At 40.9% G+C, this 23,687-nt stretch overlaps 1 protein-coding gene across 1 annotated transcript in view; it reads left to right on the top strand.

Annotated features, from left to right (window-relative positions):
• Window positions 1-23,687, top strand: part of USH2A (usherin) — a 2,188,359-nt gene that overhangs the window by 1,382,673 nt on the left and 781,999 nt on the right. The window contains exons 47-48 of the mRNA XM_053712759.1: window positions 17,169-17,533; window positions 17,828-18,781. Of these exons, the coding sequence (XP_053568734.1) occupies window positions 17,169-17,533; window positions 17,828-18,781 (1,319 nt within the window). The remainder of the gene's footprint in view (window positions 1-17,168; window positions 17,534-17,827; window positions 18,782-23,687) is intronic.

Below are 23,687 nucleotides of genomic sequence, written 5' to 3'. Positions count from 1 at the left end.
AGTTTGAGAGTTTCACAGAATAGACAGTCTTTGCAATGTTTGGCAACAGGATATCAAGCAGTTTGAAGGTTTACACTGAATTAACAGTATTTGCAGAGTTTTGGCAACAGGTAAACATGCAGTTTGAGAGTTTCACAGAATAAATAGTACTTGCAATGTTCGGCAACAGGTTATCAGGAAGTTAGAGGATTAACCCAGGAAAGTCAGTCTTTGCAGAGTTTGGCAGTTAGAGAGATTCCACAGTGAAGTCCTCACAGGAGCCACAAAGAGTAACAAACAAACGGGCACTGAAGAGACAGGAAGCCCAGAATAAAAAGCCTGGTAGTGACATCATCAGGAAGGGGTGGCTCAGACTACCTGTCAATCAAGCACACAGAGAGGACAGCTGAAGCTTCCCAGCAGCCGAGCGTGACAGTGCCCCCTCCTCAAGGACCCCTCCGGGGGACCCGACCGGGCCTGGCAGGGTATTTCTTGTGAAAAGACTTGACAAGAGCTGGAGCATGAACATGAGAGGCTGGTTCCCAATATCGGTCAGAGTTAGGATAGCCTTTCCAATGGACCAGGTAGTACAGCGGATTACCCCGTAGCTTCAAATCCAAAATCTGGCTGACTTCAAACTCAGAAGTTCCCCCACGGAAAGTGGAGGAGGTGGTTTACTCTTGATAGAGTACCGGTTGTAGATGACTGGCTTGAGTAAGGAGACATGAAACACTGGATGGATCTTGAGATTCTTGGGTAAAGCCAGGCGGTATGCAGAAGAACAAACTTTAGAAACAATTCGAAAAGGTCCAATGTACTTAGGACCCAACTTAGTACAAGGTTGTTTTAGACGTATGAATCTGGTGGATAAAAATACTCTGTCTCCAGTACGAAGTAAAGGAGCCTTACACCTTCTGCGATCAGCATCTCTCTTGTGTCTTAAGGAAGAGGAAAGTAGATTTTGACGAACGAATTGCCAGTGGTTATTGAGATTTTTCACGATACGATCTACTTCAGTAGAACTGGTAATCATAGGAAAGGTACTAGGTTCAAAACCATAAGCTGCCTTAAAAGGAGAGGTCCGTAATGAGGCGTTATAGCGTGAGTTGTGAGCTAATTCCGCCAAAGCAATAACTGAGACCAGTTGGAGTGGTGATGGTTTACATAATGTCTAAGAAAAGATTCTAAGGCTTGATTTACACCCTCAGTCTGTCCGTTGGATTAAGGATGATGTGCAGTAGAAAGAGATATGTTGATTCCGAAGTGCTTACAAAAAGACCTCCAAAACTTGGAAACAAATTGAACTCCGCGATCTGAGACTATGTCAGTGGGAAAACCATGTAAACGAGATATATGTAGAACAAAGAGTTCAGAAAGTCTTTGAGCTGAAGGCAAGCCTGGAAGAGGTATGAAGTGAGCAGACTTGGAGAACCAATCCACCACCACCCAAATGGTCGTATTTCCAGCAGAAACAGAAAGATCTGTAACGAAGTCCATGGATAAGTGAGACCAAGGGTAATGAGGAATAGGAAGAGGGTGTAATAGACCAAACGGTCGATGAGAAGATTGTTTGTTCGAAGCACAAGAACCACAAGCAGCAATATAATCCTTAACATCCCTCCTCATAGTGGACCACCAAACATGCTGCTTCAGTTTCCACAAAGTATTGGTTACTCCAGGATGACCTGCTGAAATGTTGTCATGAGCCCAACGTAGAAGCTTAAGACGTAATCCTTCGGGTACATACAGGATACCAGAAGGTAGTTTGCAAGAAGATGGTACCCGGACTTGTGCAGCATGTAAAGCCTGTACTGCAAAAGAGGATACTTGAGCCAAAACTTTGACTGGATGTAGTATAGGTTCAGAATCCAAAGGAGAAGGCTCAGAAGATTGGAACTGCCTAGATAAAGCATCTGCCTTGGAATTTTTTGAACCATGAACATAGGAAAGTACAAAATTAAACCTGGAGAAGAACAAGGCCCACCGAGCCTGACGAGGATTGAGACGAGTAGCTGTATGGAGGTATAAAAGATTCTTATGATCTGTCAGAATGAAAAAAGGTTGACTGGTACCCTCTAACCAATGCCTCCATTCCTCCAAAGCTAATTTTATAGCCAAAAGCTCCTTATTGCCCACATCATAATTTAACTCGGCAGGATTGAATTTTTTCGAAAAGAACGCCACAGGATGTATCTTGCTGGTAGTCGGATCACATTGGGAGAGAACAGCTCCAGCTGATATAGAAGAAGCATCAACCTCCAAGATAAACTGGAGATCAGGAATTGGATGACTGAGAAGAGGTGCTGAAGAAAATGCTGATTTTAGCGTTTCAAAAGCCTGTACTGCCGAAGTGGACCAGTTCTTACAATTTTGCCCTTTCTTAGTAAGAGAACTGTTTATGGTAATTGGCAAAGCCAAGAAACCTCTGCAGGGATTTGAGAGTAGTTGGTCTGGGCCAGTCCTTGATAGCTGAAAGTTTAGCAGGATCCATCTCAAAACCTGATTCTAAAATAATATAACCCAAAAAGGGAATGGAACTCTGATGAAAAGAGCATTTCTCCAATTTAGCGAACAGGGAATTGTCTCGTAACCTCTGAAGTACCAGTGTTACATGATGTACATGTTCCTTTAATGTTTTGGAATAGATCAGAATGCCGTTGAGATAAATGATAACAAATTGATTTAGATAGTCTCTGAAGATTTCGTTAACAAAGTGCTGAAATACTGCTGTTGCATTGCACAATCCGAATGGCATTACTAAATACTTGTAGTGACCAAATCTAGTGTTAAATGCCGTCTTCCATTCGTCTCCTTTACGGATTCTGACCAAATTGTAGGCCCCATGGAGATCTAACTTGGAAAAAATAGAAGCACCTTGAAGACGATCAAATAACTCAGGAATGAGCGGCAGAGGATAGTTGTTTTTGACAGTAATCTGATTCAAGGCCCGATAATCGATACAGGGACGGAGACCTCCATCTTTTTTCCCAATGAAGAAAAAACCCGCACCCACAGGTGATGGGGAAGGACGAATAAATCCTCTGGCTAAGTTGTCCTTTATGTATTCCTCAAGAGAGACATTTTCTTGATGAGAGAGGGGATAGGTCCTTCCCTTAGGTAGAGGAGCCCCTGAAAACAATTCGATAGGACAGTCAAATATCCGGTGTGGAGGTAATGTCTCAGCCTCCTTCTTAGAAAACACATCACTAAAGGCATGATAGTAATTAGGCAATGAATCAGGAACTTCCACCACAGCTACGACAGGACAAGATGGTTTAGAGGGATTTTGCAGGCCATGTTTGAAACAGGTAGTTCCCCAGGAAATAAGTTCTCCTTTAGACCATGAGAAGACTGGATCATGAAGCTGCAACCAAGGTAACCCCAGAATCAATGGTATGTGGGGAGAAGTGATGACGTCAAAACGAATAACTTCAGAATGGAGTATGCCCACAGAAAAAAGAAGAGGAATGGTAGAATTTTGTATGATACCAGAACCTAAAGGCTGTCCACTAACAGTGGTTACCTTAATTAACTGTTTCTTGGCTTGAAGATGAATCCTGAGAGAGTCAGCAAAGTTTGAATCAATGAAAACTCCAGCAGCTCCAGAATCAATGAGGGCTTGAGCTCGAAACTTGGTGTCACCAAAAGAGATAGTTACAGGAACAAAAAGTTTAGAATTGAGGGAAGACGTGGTATTCTGGCTTAACTCTGTCCCTCTATCAAAAGTTAAGCCTTGGCTTTTACTGGCCGGATAGGACAGTCCTTCAGTAAATGTCCTTTGGTACCACAATACAGACATAATTCAAGAGTATGCCTTCTATGGCGTTCAGCTTCTGACAATTTAATAGCTCCTACTTCCATGGGTTCCACAGACTCAGGAGATTGGGAATTATTATGAGACAGACTTGAGGTTCGAATAGGAGGATGAAAAGAAGATTTAACAAAGGATCTCCGATTCCTATCTCTCTCCTGAAGACGTTCAGAATTCCGGGCGTCAAGAGTAATACACAAATTGATAAGACCCTCCAATGAATCTGGGAGTTCCCGAAATACAAGTTCATCCTTAAGGCGTTTGCAAAGTCCCTTGCAAAAGGCTGCCCGTAAGGCTCCATGGTTCCAATCAGTTTCTGCGGCTAAAGTCCTGAATTCAATAGAATATTGAGCTACCGAAAGGGATCCCTGTCTCAGATCCAACAATCCTGCCTCTGCAGCTGCAGACCACCCAGGCTTGTCAAAAACAGAAGGAAAAATGGACACAAATAATTCCACATCCTGTAGTAAAGGATCATTCTTTTCTAAAAGAGGAGACACCCAGGCTAGAGCCTTACCCTTCATGAGGGAAATAATAAAGGTGATCTTGGAAGTATAATTGGAAAAAACTTGAGGATTGTTTCTGAAGTGTAAACAACATTGATTAAGGAATCCACAGCATTCTTCAGGATTACCGTCATATTTATCTGGATGTGGGATTCGTGGTATATACTGTCCAACAGGTTGAGGTGGGTTAAAGACAGCATTGGAGCTAGTAGCAGCTGCAGTAGCAGTCACAGTAGCTTGAGAAGGAGCGGAGAGGTTATGTAGCAGAGCAGTAATCTAGTCAAGCTTGGAATCCAAAGATTGCAAATGAGCAGAATGAATTCCCAGAAGTTGCCCTTGTAGAGCCACCGCACTGGATAACTCATCCGGGTCCATATTATGGCCCGTTTGTACTGTCAGGTTAGGGAAAGTCCAGAAGAAGACCCAAATGCTAGGGCGAACTTAAACAACACCCTTGCACTCTGAGTTTAATCCAGGACGTGACCCCACAACAACCTCTAAAAAAAAATGTACTCACGATATGGAGCCAAATAGACTTCTGAGTAAGGAACTGGTTACAGTAAATGTCTTCCACAGAATCTGGAGAGCAGGGATAGTCACTTATACTCAGACAGAGGAAGGGTAAACAAGAAATAGTTAATAATGCAGGAGTTGGTAACTTGTCCAGAAGAAGACCCAAATGCTAGGGCGAACTTAAACAACACCCTTGCACTCTGAGTTTAATCCAGGACGTGACCCCACAACAACCTCTAAAAAAACAATGTACTCATGATATGGAGCCAAATAGACTTCTGAGTAAGGAACTGGTTACAGTAAATGTCTTCCACAGAATCTGGAGAGCAGGGATAGTCACTTATACTCAGACAGAGGAAGGGTAAACAAGAAACAGTTAATAATGCAGGAGTTGGTAACTTGTTATCAGGCAGTTTGAGGGTTAATACTGTGTAGTCAGTCCTTGAAGAGTTTGGCAACAGGTTATCACTCAGTTTGTAGGTTTATACTGAATAGTCAGTACATGAAGAGTATGATAACAGGATATCAGGTAGTTAGAGGGTTAAAACAGATTAATCAGTACTTGCAGGGATTGGCAACAGGTTGTCATGCAGTTTGAGAGTTTCACAGAATAGACAGTCTTTGCAATGTTGGGCAACAGGATATCAAGCAGTTTGAAGGTTTACACTGAATTAACAGTATTTGCAGAGTTTTGGCAACAGGTAAACATGCAGTTTGAGAGTTTCACAGAATAAACAGTCTTTTCAATGTTTGGCAACAGGATATCAAGCAGTTTGAAGGTTTACACTGAATTGACAGTATTTGCAGAGTTTTGGCAACAGGTAAACATGCAGTTTGAGAGTTTCACAGAATAAATAGTACTTGCAATGTTCGGCAACAGGTTATCAGGAAGAAAGAGGATTAACCCAGGAAAGTCAATCTTTGCAGAGTTTGGCAGGTAGAGAGATTCCACAGCGAAGTCCTCACAGGAGCCACAAAGAGTAACAAACAAACGGGCACTGAAGAGACAGGAAGCCCAGAATAAAAAGCCTGGTAGTGACATCATCAGGAAGGGGCGGCTCAGACTATCTGTCAATCAAGCACACAGAGAGGACAGCTGGAGCTTCCCAGCGGGCGAGCGTGACACACAGGTTCTGGCAATGTCCAAGTCTATGGATTTCTGGAGAACAGCAGTAAATAAAGGCAGAAGAAAAGTTTGAGGTTTATATTCTGTTTGACATGTAAATAACTCCTATATGTATCTTATATAAATATAAAAGGGTACGAGATAGGTTAGTTGACAAAGTATTGTATGTAAAAATATTGGGGAGGGGAATGAACATACTAAAAGAATTTGTAAGTCACTCTGAGGTTCGCATAAAAGTCTTTTTAATATGTCCCTATAATGTATCTTCCTAAAGAATGAAATATAAATTAGATTCTGTATGTTGGTTGGTAATATTTAAATTATGGGATTGATCTCTGACTGGTCTCAATTATTTGCAACTAGCCTATAAAATACTGCCAAACCTGTTGCAAACAATAAGGACTCAAAATCCTTGTGAAATAAATAAATAAATAAACCAAATCCTCACAGTGACAGATTGCAAGAAACTTTGCATAACTTTGTGTTTTTTAAAACATACATTTGGTTTCCTTTCAATGATGATGACCTGGAATTAATCCATTATATCAGCCACAAGGGAGTTGTCACTTTTGTGCAGTTAGATTGCCCATAAATAATTCAATTTAATTAGTTAATACTGGTACTTAAATGGGGTTTCCTAAATTTGAAGGATCCTTTGATCCTCCAGAGATACCCACAGTTATAAACTCTAGCATTTAACTCCCTCTACAGTAAATTCTAGCAAGGTTGGCCCCACACCAATTAAACCCTACACCTTAGCCCACCAACTGCTGTTAACCTAACAGTATCTTTCTCTACAATCAATCCTAAACACATCAGAACCCACTATATTTACTCTTGCCATGTTTGACCATGATTGAAATAAATTTCTACTCCACCCTTATCCTTACCATACCAAAATTTCATAAGGACAAACATTTCAACCTCATAATTAACACCCAAATGCAGTGCAGGGCTATGGATATTTGTAACTGGGTGGAAAATGATAATTGTGGCTAAGGCGGCCAGGGATAATTGTGCTAGGGGACTGGGTATTATTGTAGCGGGGGTGGGGATAATAGCCACAAGGGGCAGTTATAGTTTCTTTGGGGAGCAGGATTTCTGGCATTTAGGCTTTGTGAAACTTAGCTTCTTTCCATTAGAGCATTTTGAGGTAGACTCAGGAGTACACACATAGCTTGAGTACTATATTGCAGCAGTGTTTGTAACAATGTTATCCAAATAATTTCCAAGATAATTGCGCATTCCAAAACCAACCACAATATGCTTTTTATAGAAAAGAGCTAAGTTTCAGCAAAAGATACTAAGACAAGTACACTTGATAATAGAATACATTCCCTTCTTAATATGAGGAGAGTCCACAGCATCATTCCTTAATGTTGGGAAATACTGAACCTGGCCACCAGGAGGAAGTAAAGACACCCCAACCAAAGACTCAAATACTCCCCCCTACTTCCCTCATATCCCAGCCCAGTTGGCAGAGAAGTGTCAGAAGATTCAGAGTAGTTCCTTATGAAGGGTATCTACCCTTAGAAATGGGACTGGAGTTTTAAGTAGTCTTGTCAGCCTCTCAGTGAGAACATTGATGAAAGTTAGGGTCTGGAGATGCAGGGAAAGTCTTTCTGAGAACCCATCCAGACTCGTATTAACAGCTCCTAAGCAATCAGTGTTGACGAGTTTCACTGCCTGCTTTCATCACTCAAGTCCATGTCAGGAGCGATGCTACAAGACTGTCAAACTTGAGAGGCTGTGTTTCTGTTCCACGGTATAGATTCCGGTAAGATTGTTTCATTTTTTTATACAAATATGATAACGCAAGAAGACAGGGTCACATTATGCCTTCTTTTATCTGTATGAAATCAAGGGTTAATATCTCCGGAGGGGGATTATTAAACAGGGAGGATTAATCACATAATTTTATTTTATTATGATTATGCTGTGACGTGTGTGAGATGAGGCTCAGACAGATGTTGGAATGTACAGGTTTTACTTTCGTTTTGGTAAGCTGCACAACCTGAAGGGCTTGGCGCGCTTCTTCCTATAGCAGGGGCAGTCCTGCATTGTGCACCACGTGATTGGGTGTGGTCACACTGATTTCCACTTTCCTGACCGTGAGGTTTACAGGAGACGAAGTGGTTTCTCTGTTGGGACTGGGTCATAGGAGGTGGTGAGTGCCCCAGCCATTGGGGTATAAAGGTGCCATTTTTTTCTTATTATAAAAGTCTGCTTTATAAGCACAAACTATGGAGGATTCTGAGGTGTTAGAGGGTACTCCCTCTTTACCTAAGTCTAATACCTTTCTATATTGTGAGAAGGCCACGGTATACCCGCCTGCACAATTATGCTTCACATGTAATGAACATGTAATCATGTAAAAGAAAGTTAATATGTTTAGTACCACTAAACCTTCCACCTCTGAGGAGTCTCTGTCCCGTGAGGTGCGCACCCTACAGTCATCTCCGAATATGCATGCAGCTTAACAGTAGCACTCCTAATCCTCCATCTGGAGAGGCCTTTTTACTGCCAGACTTTACTGAGAAGTTGCAAATGACAGTGTCTGCGCCTTTGGTGCTTTACCTCGCCCTGCTAAGCGCAAGAGAAAGGTCAAATATTGCTATCCTTGCCAGGGGTCATCTACTAGCTTGTTGGATTTATCTGATACTAGATTATCCGCTGATGAAGACGCCTCTGAAACTTGAGAGGATGCTCTTTCTGGGTCAGAATCTGCTGCCTCTAAGCCTCCAGCTGCAGAGGAACCAGACTTTAGATTTAGGATTGAACATTTACACTTTCTGCTAAAGGAAGTTTTGGATACTTTAGAGGTCCCAGAGCCTAAATTGCCTGAGGAACCTTTAATTCCTAAATTAGATAAGTTCTACGAGGACAGGGTTGTACCACAGACTTTCCCGGTTCCCGTAAAGATGGCGAATATTATTAAGAATGAAGGGGAAAGACTTGGTTCTTCATTTTCCCCTTTTTCTTTTAAAAGCTTATTCCTGGTTCCGGACTCTCAATTGGAGCTGTGGGGTTCCATCCCCAAGGTGGATGGCGCTATCTCTACGCTTGCTAAGCATACTACTATCTCGCTTGAGGATAGTTCTTCGTTTAAAGAGCCCATGGATAAGAAGATAGAAACTCTGTTAAGAAAGATGTTTCAACATATGGGATATGTGCTTCAACTGGCAGCAACGGTTGCTGCAGTTGCTGTAGTGGCTACCTACTGGTGCGACTCCTTATCTGAGTTGATCGAGGTGGAGGGTCTCCTCGACGTGATTGAAGAAAGAATTAAGGGTAGCTAATTCTTTTATTTGTGATGCAAATATGCAGATTATTTGCCTGAATGCTACGGCTTCAGTTTTTTCGGTTCAAGCCCGTAGGGCACTATGGCTGAAGTCCTGGTCTGCGGACATGACTTTGAAGTCAAGACTTCTTTCCCTACCATTTAAGGGAAAGATTCTATTTGATCCAGTCCTGGACTCAATTATCTCCATGATTACGGGAGGCAAGGGTGCCTTTTTACCACAGGATAAGAAGAACAAACCTAAAGGACAAGGTCCTAATTTTCGTTCCTTTCGTTCGGATAAATCCCAACATCAACAGCCCTCCGCAAAGCCCAAGCAATCCAAGGGAACTTGGAAGCCACCACAGTCCTGGAATAAGTCCAAGCAAAAAAAGAAGGAGGCCGTCTGAGACAAAGCCGGCATGAAGGGTGGCCCCCGATCCGGCTATGGATCTGGTAGGGGGCAGACTATCGCTCTTTTTGGATGCTTGGTTTGGGGATGTGCAAGACCTGTGGGTCCTGGATGTCATCGCTCAGGGATACAATATAGGTTTCAAGTCTCATCCACCTAGGGGCATATTCCTCTTGTCAAACCTGTCTTCAAGGCCAGAAAAACAAGAAGCCTTTCTGGGGTGCATGAGGGATCTCTCCTCCCTGGGAGTCATTGTACCGGTTCCTCTTGCGGATAGAGGTCTGGGATACTATTCAAACATGTTTGTGGTCCAGAAGAAGGAGGGAACCTTCCGCCCGATTCTGGACCTAAAGTGTTTAAACAAATTTCTGTCCCCTTGTTCAAGATGGAGACAATAAGGTCCATCCTTCCCTTAGTTCAGGAAGGACAGTTCATGACCACAATAGATCTGAAGGATGCTTACCTTCATGCTCCTATACCCAAAGAACAATTAAAGTTCCTAAGGTTTGCATTCCTGGACCAACACTTCCAGTTTATTGCACTGCCGTTTGGTCTAGCTACTGCTCCAAGAGTTTTTTTCGAAGGTTCTGGGGGCTCTACTGGCAGTGGCCAGAACCAGAGGTATATCAATAGCACCATACCTAGACGACATTATGGTTCAAGCACCCACCTGTCGTCTGGCAAAGGTCCATTCAAAGGATCGTCTACTTCTTCTTTGATCTCATGGATTGAAGATAAACTTAGAAAAGAGTTCTCTTACTCCCAGTACCAGGGTAGAATTCCTGGCTACTATAATAGATTCCATATCCATGAGGATATTCCTTACAGACCAGAGACGTTGCAAGCTAACTTCTGCTTGTCTTGCCCTCCAGACCTCATTACGGTCCTCTGTGGCTTGGTGTATGGTCTCATGGTGTCCTGCATGGACATCATTCATTTTGCCAGGTTCCATTTCAGACCACTTCAGCTGTGCTTGCTGGGACAGTGGAACAGTGATCATTCAAATCTGTCTCAACAGATTTCTCTGGACAACCGGTCGAGAGAATCACTCTCTTGGTGGCTCTGTCCAGATCACCTTTCCCAAGCAACATCCTTCTTGAGATCATCCTGGGAGATGGTGATTATGGACTCAAGTCTATCAGGATGGGGAGCGGTTTGGGGTGCCAGGAAGGCACTGAGCCTGTGGACTCGAGAGGAATCTCTTCTCCCGATCAACATTTTGGAACTTCGAGGGATCTTCAATGCTCTGAAGGCTTGGGGGCCTATATGTCAAAGTGTCAATCGAAAATACGCCGGAATTCTGCATCGTAATTGTTGGGAAATTGATCCGACCTAGTTATCAGAGCCTCAAGACTGGCAAATGTTGAAATTTGTGACTTAACATACGATCCGGCGGTCTCAATCCGACGCAGATCGATGCTTACGACATTACAGATGTTCCGAATACACATTCGGCTCTATTTGAGACTTTTTCACATTTATCAAACTTCTAACAGGTACGCTCGCGGCTATTTGGACACAGCGTACCTGGTTTTCAATCCACCACACTTGAGGCCGCAGATGCCATAGAAATCATTGAGAGTGTGAAAGCACCGAAAGCTTATGTTCGATGCTGCAAGAGAATGCAGCATACCCCATTGATTTCTATGGTAGAAAAAAGTTACGTTTACACCTAACACCCTAACATAAACCCAGAGTCTAAACACCCGTAATCTGCCGCCCCGACATCGCCGCAGCCTAAAGAAAATGTATTAACCCCTATCCCGCCACTCCCTGACACCCCTGCAACCTAAATAAACTTATTAACCCCTAAACCTCTGGCCTCCCACATCACCACCACTAACTAAACCTATTAACCCCTAAACCATCAGCCCCCCACATCGCAAAAAACTAAATTAAGCTATTAACCACATAAACCTAACAACCCCTTAACTTTAAATTAAAATTACAACATCCCTATCTTAATATAAATTAAAACTTACCTGTAGAATTAAAATAAACACATTTTAAACTATTAATTAACCTACCCTAACTATTATACTACAATTAAATTAAACTACCAATTAAATAAACTAAATTACATATTAAAAAAACCTAACCCTACTAAAATTATTTAAATATACAATTAAACATTATTACAAAGTCCTAAAGTATAAAAACAAACAAACACTAACGCCTAGATTTAGAGTTCTGCGGTAGCCGTCAAAAGCCACGTTAAGGGGTCCTAACGCTGCTTTTGGCTGGCCGCTGGTATTTAGAGTCAACCAGGAAAGGGTCTAACGCTCACTTTCAAGCCGCGACTTTTCAATACCGCAGATCCCCTTACGTCAATTGCGTATCCTATCTTTTCAATGGGATCTTCCTAACGCCGGTATTTAGAGTCTTGGCTGAAGTGAGCAGTAGACCCTTTACCGACAAGACTCCATCCACAGAAAAAAGTCAGTAGTTAAGAGCTTTCTGGGCTAACACCGGTTTATAAAGCTCTTAACTACTGTTCTCTAAAGTAAACTAACACCCATAAACTACCTATGTACCCCTAAACCGAGGTCCCCCCACATCGCCGCCACTATAATACATTTTTTTAACCCCTAATCTTCTGCTCCGGACACCGCCAAAACCTACATTATCCCTATGAACCCCTAATCTGCTGCCCCTAACATCGCCGACACCTACATAATATTTATTAACCCCTAATCGCCCCCCCCCCCCAACGTCGCCGCTACCTTAATCTGCTGACCGGACCTTGCCGCTACTCTAATAAATGTATTAAGCCCCTAAACCGCCGCACTCCCGCGTCGCAAACCCTATAATAAATATTATTAACCCCTAATCTGCCCTCCCTAACATCGCCGCCCCCTAACTTCAAGTATTAACCCCTAATCTGCCGACCGGACCTCGCCGCTACTCTAATAAATGTATTAACCCCTAAAGCTAAGTCTAACCCTAACCCTAACACCCCCCCTAAATTAAATATAATTTTAATCTAACAAAATAAATTAAATATTATTAACTAAAGTATTACTATTTAAAGATAAATACTTACCTGTAAAATAAACCTTAATATAGCTACAATATAACGAATAATTATATTGTAGCTATTTTAGGATTTATATTTATTTTACAGGCAACTTTGTATTTATTTTAACTAGGTACAATAGCTATTAAATAGTTATTAACTATTTAATAGCTACCTAGTTAAAATAATTACCAAATTACCTGTAAAATAAATCCTAACTAAAGTTACAATTAAACCTAACACTACACTATCAATAAATAAATTAAATAAATTAACTACAAGTACCTACAATTAAATAAACTAAACTAAATTACAAAAACAAACACTACATTACAAAAAAATAATATTAGGCTAATTGCTCCTACTCTAAGCCCCCTAATAAAATAAAAAAGCCCCCCAAAATAATAAAGGTCCCTACCCTATTCTAAATTAAAAATTAACCAGCTCTTTTACCAGCCCTTAAAAGAGCTTTTTGCGGGGAATGCCCCAAATAATCAGCTCTTTTGCCTGCAAAAAAACCCCACAATACCACCCCCAAACATTAAAACCCACCACCCACATACCCCTACTCTAACCCAAACACCCCTTAAATAAACCTAACACTACCCCCCTGAAGATCTCCCTACCTTGAGTCGTGTTCACCCAGCCGGGCACCGATGGAGCAAAAGAGGACATCCGGAGTGGCAGAAGTCTTCATCCTATCCGGGCAGAAGAGGACATCTGGACCGGCAGACATCTTCATCCAAGCGGCATCTTCTATCTTCATCCATCCGGCGTGGAGCGGAGCCATCTTCTTCAAGCCGACGCGGATCCATCCTTCTTCACCGACGCCTACTCGCCGAATTAAGGTTCCTTTAAATGACGTCATTCAAGATGGCGTCTCTTGAATTCAGATTGGCTGATAGGATTCTATCAGTCAATCGGAATTAAGGTAGGAAAAATCTGATTGGCTGATTGAATTAGCCAATCAGATTCAAGTTCAATCGGATTGGCTGATCCAATCAGCCAATCAGATTGAGCTCGCATTCTATTGGCTGTTCCAATCAGCCTGTAAAAGAAAAATACAAACACACCCCCAACAGTAAAACCCCACCCAACCAATCCCCCCCCCAAAAAACTCTAAAATAACCTAAGCTACCCATGAAAAGAACATTTGTATTGGCATTGCCCTTAAAAGGGCATTTAGCTCTTTTACTGCCCAGACCCTACTCTAAAAATAAAACCCACCCAAAAAACTTAAAAAACCTAACACTAACCCCCGACGATCCACTTAAAGTTCTTGAAGTCCCACTTGAAGGATCCAAGATGGCGTCCCTTGCATTCCTATTGGCTGAAAGATTTCAATCAGCCAATAGGAATTAGAGCTGCTAAAATCCTATTGGCTGTTCCAGTCAGTCAATAGGATTGAGCTCTCATCCTATTGGCTGTTCCAATCAGCCAATAGGATTGAGCTCTCATTCTATTGGCTGATTGGAAAAGCCAATAGGATTTTAGCAGCTCTAATTCCAATTGGCTGATTGAAATCTTTCAGCCGATAGGAATGCAAGGGACGCCATTTTTGATGGCGTCACATTGAAGTTCCAGTGTATGGCGGCGACCGTATGAAGAGGATGCTCCACGCTGGATGTCTTCAGGATTGACCCGCTCTGCGCCGGCTGGATGAAGATAGAAGAGGCCGTCTGGATGAAACTTCTTGCCGCATAGATGAAGACTTCTTGCCGCATGATTAAAGACTTCTTACCACCCGGATGAGGACTTCGCTGGCTGGATAGATCCTTCAAGCAGGACTTCAAGAACTTTGGTTTAGTGATAGGTTTTTTTAAGGTTTTTTTTGCGTGGGTTTTATTTATAGATTAGGGTCTGGGCAGTAAAAGAGCTAAATGCCCTTTAAAGGGCAATGCCCATACAAATGCCCTTTTTATGGCAATGGGTAGCTTAGGTTATTTTAGATAGTTTTTTTATTTGGGGGGGTTGGTTGGGTGGTGGGTGTTACTGTTGGGGGGTGTTTGTATTTTATTTTACAGGTAAAAGAGCTGATATCTTTGGGGCAATGCCCCACAAAAGGCCCTTTTAAGGGCCATTGGTAGTTTATTGTAGGCTAGGTTTTTTTTATTTTGGTGGGGCTTTTTTATTTTGCTAGGGCTATTAGATTAGGTTTAAAAAAATATATTTTTGATAATTTGCGCCTAGTTTTGGTGGTAAGGCTGTGCGGTGCTATCGAGCAGTTTTCCCTCACCGCTCACCACAGACAACGCTGGTATTACAGGTTTTTAGAAACCCGGCGTTAGCCGCAAAAAAAGTGAGCGTAGAGCAAAATTTAGCTCCACATCTCACCTCAATACCAGCACTGCTTACGGTATCGGTGAGCTGGCTAAACGTGCTCGTGTACGATTTCCCCATAGGAATCAATGGGGGAGAGCCGGCTGAAAAAAAACCTAACACCTGCACAAAAGCAGCGTAAAGCTCCTAATGCAGCCCCATTGATTCCTAACATTTATGTCTACACCTAACACCCTAACATGAACCCCCAAGTTTAAACACTGCTAATCTTACAGTTATTAACCCCTAATCTGCCGCCCCCGACATCGCAGACACCTGCATTATATTATTAACCCCTAATATGCCGCTCCGGACACTGCCGCCACCTTCATTATACTTATGAATCCCTAATCTGCTGCCCCCAACATCGCCGAACCCTACATTATATTTATTAACCCCTAATCTGCCACCCCCAATGTTGCCGCAACCTACCTACACTTATTAACAGAACAGCCGGAATCCTCGCACTTAAAAATGGTTAGTTGAAAAGGGTGAAAGTGAATAAAGTACCGCCAGGCTAAAGCTTAAAAATAGAAAGCTCCTTTATTTGAAAATACATAAAAGGCATACACGCCAGCAAGGTGACAAGGTCAAACGCGTTTCATAGTTCTCACTTCATCAGTGACCTATACCAACACCTGAAAACTCATCCTTAATAAAGGTATTAACCACTCCCATTACAGGTGCAGAGCATTGGCTCAGGTGAATCAGAGAAAGGGAGGGCAATCTTTATTCAGTGCATATATCGTGTAATTTCTAACAGATACGCATATTCACATATTTACAGAGAGTTAGATAGAGTATATTTTTATTTCAAGTTGTCAAATCCTATTTACTATCAAATCTGATTTCGATACAATATTCTGGACTATTATATAGGACTCAACCATAATTTCTGACAACAATTTCCTAATCAATTTGATCCACAATATTTGATACCAAGAGCTACCATGTACTGTATTCATATAAAAACAGTTCCAGTATACATTTATTACACCATTATGAAAAAGAATAAGAATAATTATTAAAGTATTCATGGCTATCAACTTATCATAATTAAAAGAGTAATGGAAGAATTTAGAGAAAATCTATGGTTCTTTAAGAAATCAAAAATATCAAGAGATAAGGATGACTATGAGAAGGGAAATGTATATAGATGGATGCATACAGGAGGGAGGAAGAGACAGAGAGTTAATAGCAACTTGAAACAAGACAAAAAGAAAGTTAAGTTCAATTAAACTGATACAGAGTATGACTACGACTCATCAGATTTTGAGGGGGTTACAGAGGATATCAATTCCTCAACTTCCTTTGTTTTACAGCCCTCTGTAGATAGGGAAGATAATGCTATTCCTAATTCCCAGGTTTCAAAAAACATGAAGGGCATTTTACACACCAAAGTAAAAGAAAAAAACGTAGGACAAGAAGAGGCAGAAGGGGCAGGGGTAGGCAGAGGTCATCAGGTAGGCCAAGGGAGGACACACTGTTATCCCAGGAGACAACGGAGATCTCAGAGCAGGAAATATGTTTAGGATCTAAAAATGTAATCAATCTGTCATCTGTTAAACTGACTCATAATCAGATAAAAGTGCTATCATTGGGATTGAATTTTGCACCAAGTTCACATTTTGATTTGTTCCAAACCATTGTTGACATTAATAAATTTGTGCGATCACTTACCCTTAAGAAATATTTTTTTGAAACAATGGGTAACAACGATGCTTTGGATAAATCTGAGGATAGCAATCAAAATGAGGAGGTAGCACAGGATGATAGGATTCTATCTTTTGTTGATATATGTGCTGAAATGGATCTAACAGACCTACAGAGGGAATCAGGTGGTGATATCCACAATTTAAAGAGTACTGATATTCCTCTAAAGAAGTTCAAAAGTAGATCTGATTTCTATCCGACACATATTAGAAACAATAGTATAGAAATTTTCCATAAAACAGTTGAGAAGGAAGTGACAGAACTATACAAAAGAAAGGTGGACAAATGTGACACTTTCAAAAATGAAAATATGAGCAAACATGATAGGATTGCGATTAAACAACTTAAGAATAATTCATCTATTGTAATACGCAATTCTGATAAGGGGGGTAATGTTGTTATCCTTAACAGGACTGACTATGTAAAAAGAGGTCTTTCGACAGTTACAGGACGAGGAGGTTTATGAAAAACTCCCCTTTAATCCTACTTTTAGGTATAGGAGGATACTTCATGATCTTTTGGACTGGGCGGTGATGATTGGTGCTATAACTAAGTCAAATTTTGAGTTTCTGTTGGTTGAACATTCTATTGTACCAATTTTCCATTACCTCCCAAAGATCCATAAGAGTATGACCTCGCCTCCAGGACGCCCCATAGTTGCGGGCATTGGTTCATTGAATGAACCATTAAGTGCCATGATAGACACTCTACTACAACCTATTGTATTGAGTCTTAGGAGCTATATCAGGGATACGACAGAATTCATTAAACAGATTGAGCAAGTGGAATGGTTGGATGACCATAGCATTGTCCCCATTGATGTTGTGTCCCTCTATACCTCCATCCCTCATGACAAGGGTATTGTGGCTATACAATCATGTTTAGAGATGTTCACAGATTATGATGCTAACCTCACAGAATTCATTTTGAAATCCATTGAATTTTTGCTTTCACATAACTTTTTTCTATTTGAGGGGGATTACTATCGCCAAAGACAGGGGACAGCAATGGGGGACAAATTTGCCCCCACATATGCCAACCTATTTTTAGGTTGGTGGGAGCTGTCCCGTGTCTTTGGTGACGGTAATCCCTTCAAAGAAAGAATAACGTATTACGGCCGTTATATAGACGACCTTGTGTTTATATTTAAAGGCGATGATTCGATAATAGATGACTTTTTTGATTATCTATCTGACAATCATCAGAACCTGCGGTTTACTATGAACACGAGTAGAAAGGAAATGCCTTTCCTTGATGTGCTAATAAAACCTAATATTGACACACATAGCATAGGAGTAGAGTTATACAGGAAGGAGAGTGCAGGAAATACCCTTCTGATGGCTAAATCTAACCATCCAAGACATGTTATAAAGGCCATACCAAAAGGCCAGTACATGAGGACAAAAAGAAACTGCAGCACTACAGAGGCATACGAAGCACATTCAGAGAAAACTACAGAACGTTTTTTAGAGAGGGGATATAAAATACAGGATCTAAAAGAGGCCAAGAAACAAGTAGATTCCATGGCTAGACAAGAGATGATTAAAGGCAAATGGAGGGAAAAGGTTGATTACCAGCAGAGACCTGTGTTTATTACAATGTATAGCAAAGAGTATAATGACATCTGTCAAATTATTAAAAAGTCCCTCCCTATTCTTAGTGTTGATGAGACTATGGATAAGATCATAGAGGGAGGATGTAAATATGTGACACGTAAATTGAGAACATTGGCCAACATTCTTTCCCCATCAATGCTTCCCACAAGTACTACAGATAATTGGCTCACACCTAAGAATGTTTTTTTCCACTGTGGAAGTAGAAAATGTACATCATGTTCATATGCCACATTGGGTGATACCTTTAAATCTACAGGTGACGAAAAGTCTTTCAAAATTAAAGAGTACATAAATTGTAATACTTCGTACGTGATATATTTACTCACGTGCAAACTTTGCAATATAAAGTATGTTGGTCAAACGACCAGAACCCTGAAAACTAGAATTTTGGAGCATTTGAGGTCAATTGGAGATGAGAATTCAGACACTCCAGTTGCCCTGCATTTTAAGAATGAACACAATGGGAACAAAAGTCTACTAAGTTTTCAGGGTATACAACATGTTAGGAGACCCAAAAGGGGAGGAAACAGACTTAAAATTTTAAGTCAGAAGGAAGTATACTGGATTTTCCAGTTAAATACAAGGGTCCCGAATGGACTTAATTCTGATTGGGACATCAAACTTTATGTAGAGTAGTTAGACTTAGGCTATAGTGGGTAATTCACATATATTTACATTTTATTAGAATGAATTATAAAATTTGATAGGCATTCCTTCCCACTATATCCATATAACTTTTAGAGATATTTGGGAAGTTTCAGTGTATTTAATCATCCTATTGATTTTGACAAATCCCCCTTTTATGATAAGTTGATAGCCATGAATACTTTAATAATTATTCTTATTCTTTTTCATAATGGTGTAATTAATGTATACTGGAACTGTTTTTATATGAATACAGTACATGGTAGCTCTTGGTATCAAATATTGTGGATCAAATTGATTAGGAAATTGTTGTCAGAAATTATGGTTGAGTCCTATATAATAGTTCAGAATATTGTATCAAAATCAGATTTGATAGTAAATAGGATTTGACAACTTGAAATAAAAATATACTCTATCTAACTCTCTGTAAATATGTAAATATGCTTATCTGTTAGAAATTACACGATATATGCACTGAATAAAGATTGCCCTCCCTTTCTCTGATTCACCTGAGCCAATGCTCTGCACCTGTAATGGGAGTGGTTAATACCTTTATTAAGGATGAGTTTTCAGGTGTTGGTATAGGTCACTGATGAAGTGAGAACTATGAAACGCGTTTGACCTTGTCACCTTGCTGGCGTGTATGCCTTTTATGTATTTTCAAATAAAGGAGCTTTCTATTTTTAAGCTTTAGCCTGGCGGTACTTTATTCACTTTCACCCTTTTCAACTAACCCTTTTTGAGTGCGAGGATTCCGGCTGTCCTACTGATTTTTCTATTGAGGGAAAGAGGTGAAGTTCCCTGTATACATACTATTTGCACCAGTCGGACCGGAACCTTTGTTTTGATCACAGCTCCCGTGGGGAGCGCTGAGGAGGTGAGACGGAGTAGTGCTGCAGCGACAGTGAAGACACAGCACAGTGAACGAGAGAAAGAGAGAGAGGTGAATGGAATTTTCCTACACACTGAGCGCCTACTAACGGAGTGTGGCACTACACTTATTAACACCTAATCTGCCGCCCCCAATGTCGCTGCAACTATATTAAATGTATTAACCCCTAAACCTAAATCTAACCCTAACACCCCCTAAATTAAATATAATTTAAATAAATCTAAATAAAATAACTAACATTAATTAAATTATTCCTATTTAAAACTAAATACTTACCTCTAAAATAAACCCTAAGATAGCTACAATATAACTAATAGTTACATTTTAGCTAGCTTAGGGTTTATATTTATTTTACAGGCAACTTTGTATTTATTTTAACTAGGTACAATAGTTATTAAATAGTTATTAACTATTTAATAACTACCTAGCTAAAATAAATACAAATTTACCTGTAAAATAAATCCTAACCTAAGTTACAATTACACCTAACACTACACTATAATTAAATAACTTCCCTAAACTAAATACAATTATTTTTTTTTCTAAAGTACGAACCCCCCCCCACTAAATTACAGAAAATAATGAAATAATTACAAGTTTTTTTAAACTAATTACACCTAATTTAATCCCCCTAATAAAATAAAAAAAAAAAACCAAGTCCTACCCTATACTAAATTACAAATAGCCCTTAAAAGGGCCTTTTGCGGGGCATTGCCCCAAAGTAATCAGCTCTATTACCTGTAAAAAAAGTACAATACCCCTCCACCAACATTAAAACCCACCACCCACACACCCAACCCTACTCTAAAACACACCCAATCCCCCCTTAATAAAACCTAACACTAACCCCTTGAAGATCACTCTATCTTGAGAAGTCTTCACCCAGCCGGGCCGAAGTCCTCAACAAAGCCGGGCGAAGTGGTCCTCCAGACGGGCAGAAGTCTTCATCGAAGCCGGCAGGAAGAGGTCCTCCAGACGGGCAGAAGTCTTCATCCAGACGGCATCTTCTATCTTCATCCATCCGGTCCAACTGAAGAATGAAGGTTTCTTTAAATGACGTCATCCAAGATGGGGTCCCTTCAATTAAAATTGGCTGATAGAATTCTAGCAGCCAATCGGAATTAAGGTAGAAAAAATCCTATTGGCTGATGCAATCAGCCAATAGGATTGAGCTCGCATTCTATTGGCTTTTAAATGCGGTATCAGCCTTGACAGGAGAGGCTGTACCGCTCACTTTTTGGAAGACTTGTAATACCGGCGTTAGGCAAATCCCATTGAAAATATAGGACACGCAATTGACGTAAGTGGATTTGCGGTATTTTTGAGTCTGACCAAAAAAGTGAGCGGTACACCTGTACCTGTAAGACTCGTAATACCAGCGTTAGGAAAAAAGCAGCGTTGGGACCTCTCAACGCTGCTTTTCAAGGCTAACGCAAGACTCGTAATCTCGCCGTTGGTTTGTTATTATTCGTAATTTAGTGTTTGTTTTTTGGTAAGTGTTTTTTTTGTACTTTAGGACTTTATAATAATGTTTAATTGTATATTTCAATACTTTTAGTAGGGTTAGTTTATTTTTAATATGTAATTTAGTTTATTTAATTGGTAGTTTTATTTATTTGTAGTATAATAGTTACGGTAGGTTAATTAATATTATAAAATTAGTTTATTTTAATTCTACAGGTAAGTTTTAATTTATATTAAGATAGGGATGTTGTAATTTTAATTTAAAGTTAAGGGTTTGTTTGGTTTAGAGGTTAATAGCTTACTTTAGTTTTTTGCGATGTGGGGGGCTGACGGTTTAGGGGTTAATAGGTTTAGTTAGTGGTGGTGATGTGGGAGGCCAGAGGTTTAGGGGTTAATAAGTTTATTTAGTGGCAGCGGTATCGGGGAGAGGCGGAAAAGGGGTTAATACATTTTATTTAGGTTGCGGCGGTGTTGGGAGCGGCAGATTAGGGGTTATTAGGTTTATTATAGTGGCGGCGATGTGGGAGTGCGGCGGTTTAAGGGTTAATAGGTAGTTTATGGGTATTAGTGTACTTTGTAGCAGTGTAGTTGGTATAAATAAAGTTGGGAAAAACCCGAATAACTTCTTCATCAATGACTGTTAGTTAACAACAGTCCAATGCTCTTCACCCCGTACTTGGTGCGCGGGTTTTCGACGGCTTTGTTTTTAAATGAAGAGAGCGTATTAAGATCCACGGGCGCAATGTTTGGCGATGTTAGGCGAGCGTATTGACTTATAGTTGACGCTTTCATAAATATCTCCCTTGGCCTCTTCTGGGTTCGTCCCAGTTTATCAGATTCCAATCAGACAACATAACCTCGGTGGCTTACATCAACCATCAGGGGGGGGAACGAGGAGCTCCCTAGCAATGAGGGAAGTATCTCGGATTCTGGAATAGGCAGAGGCCCACAACTGCTCACTGTCAGCGATCCACATTCCAGGTGTGGACAACTGGGTAGCGGATTTTCTCAGCAGAAAATCCTTTCATCCGGCGGAATGGTCTCTCCATCCAGAGGTGTTTGCGAAGATTTGCAATAGATTGGGGACACCGGAGATAGATCTAATGGCACCCTGGCTCAATTCCAAGCTACCGAGATATGGGTCGCAGTCCTGGGATCCTCAGGCGGAGCTAATAGATGCATTAACAGTGTCTTGGAGGTTCAACCTATTTACATTTTTCCACCGTTACCACTTCTCCCTCGTGTTGTGGCCCACATCAAGCAGGAGCAAGCATCAGTGATACTGATTGCTCCATCGTGGCCGCAAAGGATGTGGTTCGCAGACCTGGTGGGGATGTCCTCATCTCCTCCATGGAGGTTGCCTTGTCGCAGAGATCTGCTGAAACAGGGTCACTTTGTTTATCAAAATCTAGATTCTCTGAGGCTGACTGCGTGGAGATTGAACGCTTAGTCTTAGCCAAGAAAGGTTTCTCTGAGAGGGTTATTGACACTTTCATTCAGGCTCATAAGCCTGTTACTTGTCACATCTACCATAAAGTGTGGAGATCTTACTTATTCTGGTGTGAAGAGCGTGGTTTCGCCTGGCAAAAGGTCAAGGCTGCCAGGATTCTTTCCTTTCTCCAGGAGGGTCTGAAAAAGGGCCTTTCTGCCAGTTCCCTGAGGGGACAGATTTCCGCCCTTCTGTTTTGCTTCATAAGAGACTCGCAGAGCTTCCCGACGTGCAATCCTTCATTAAGGCTCTGATCAGGATCAGACCTGTGTTTAGATCTAACTCTCCACCTTGGAGTTTAAATCTTGTTCTTAAGTTTTTGCAACGGGCTCCGTGTGAGCCTATGCATTCGGTTAACATTAAATTATTGTCCTGGAAGGTTCTTTTTCTATTGGCTATTGCATCGGCACTCAGAATTTCTGAAATGGCGGCCTTGCAATGTGAGCCTCCTTATCTGGTGTTTCACACGGATAAGGCTGTCCTACATATCCACTTGGGTTTTCTTCCTAAGGTGGTGTCTGATCGTAACATCAATAAGGAGATTGTGGTTCCTTCCCTGTTTATACTTCTTCTTCTAAGGAACGTTTACTTCATAATGTTGTTTGAGCTTTAAAGTTTTATCTTCAAGCTACTAAGGATTTTAGAAAAACTTTAACCTTGTTTGTTATCTACTCTGGGAAGTGTAAGGGTCTGGAGGCCTCTTCGACTTTCTTATCTTTTTGGTTGAGGAGTGTTATATGCCTTGCTAACGAGTCAGTGGGTCTTAGACATCCTCAGAGGATTACGGCTCATTCCACTAGAGCGGTGGCTTCCTCTTGGCCTTTAAGAATGAGGCCTCTATGGATCAGATTTGTAAGGCAGCTACCTAATCCTCCTTACATACTTTTTCTAAATTCTACAAATTTG

This window comes from Bombina bombina, chromosome 4, assembly GCF_027579735.1.
Source record: "Bombina bombina isolate aBomBom1 chromosome 4, aBomBom1.pri, whole genome shotgun sequence".
Classification (NCBI taxonomy): Eukaryota; Metazoa; Chordata; class Amphibia; order Anura; family Bombinatoridae; genus Bombina; species Bombina bombina.
Note: the sequence above shows the minus strand (reverse complement) of the source record. Positions and strands in the feature narration are given on the sequence as shown.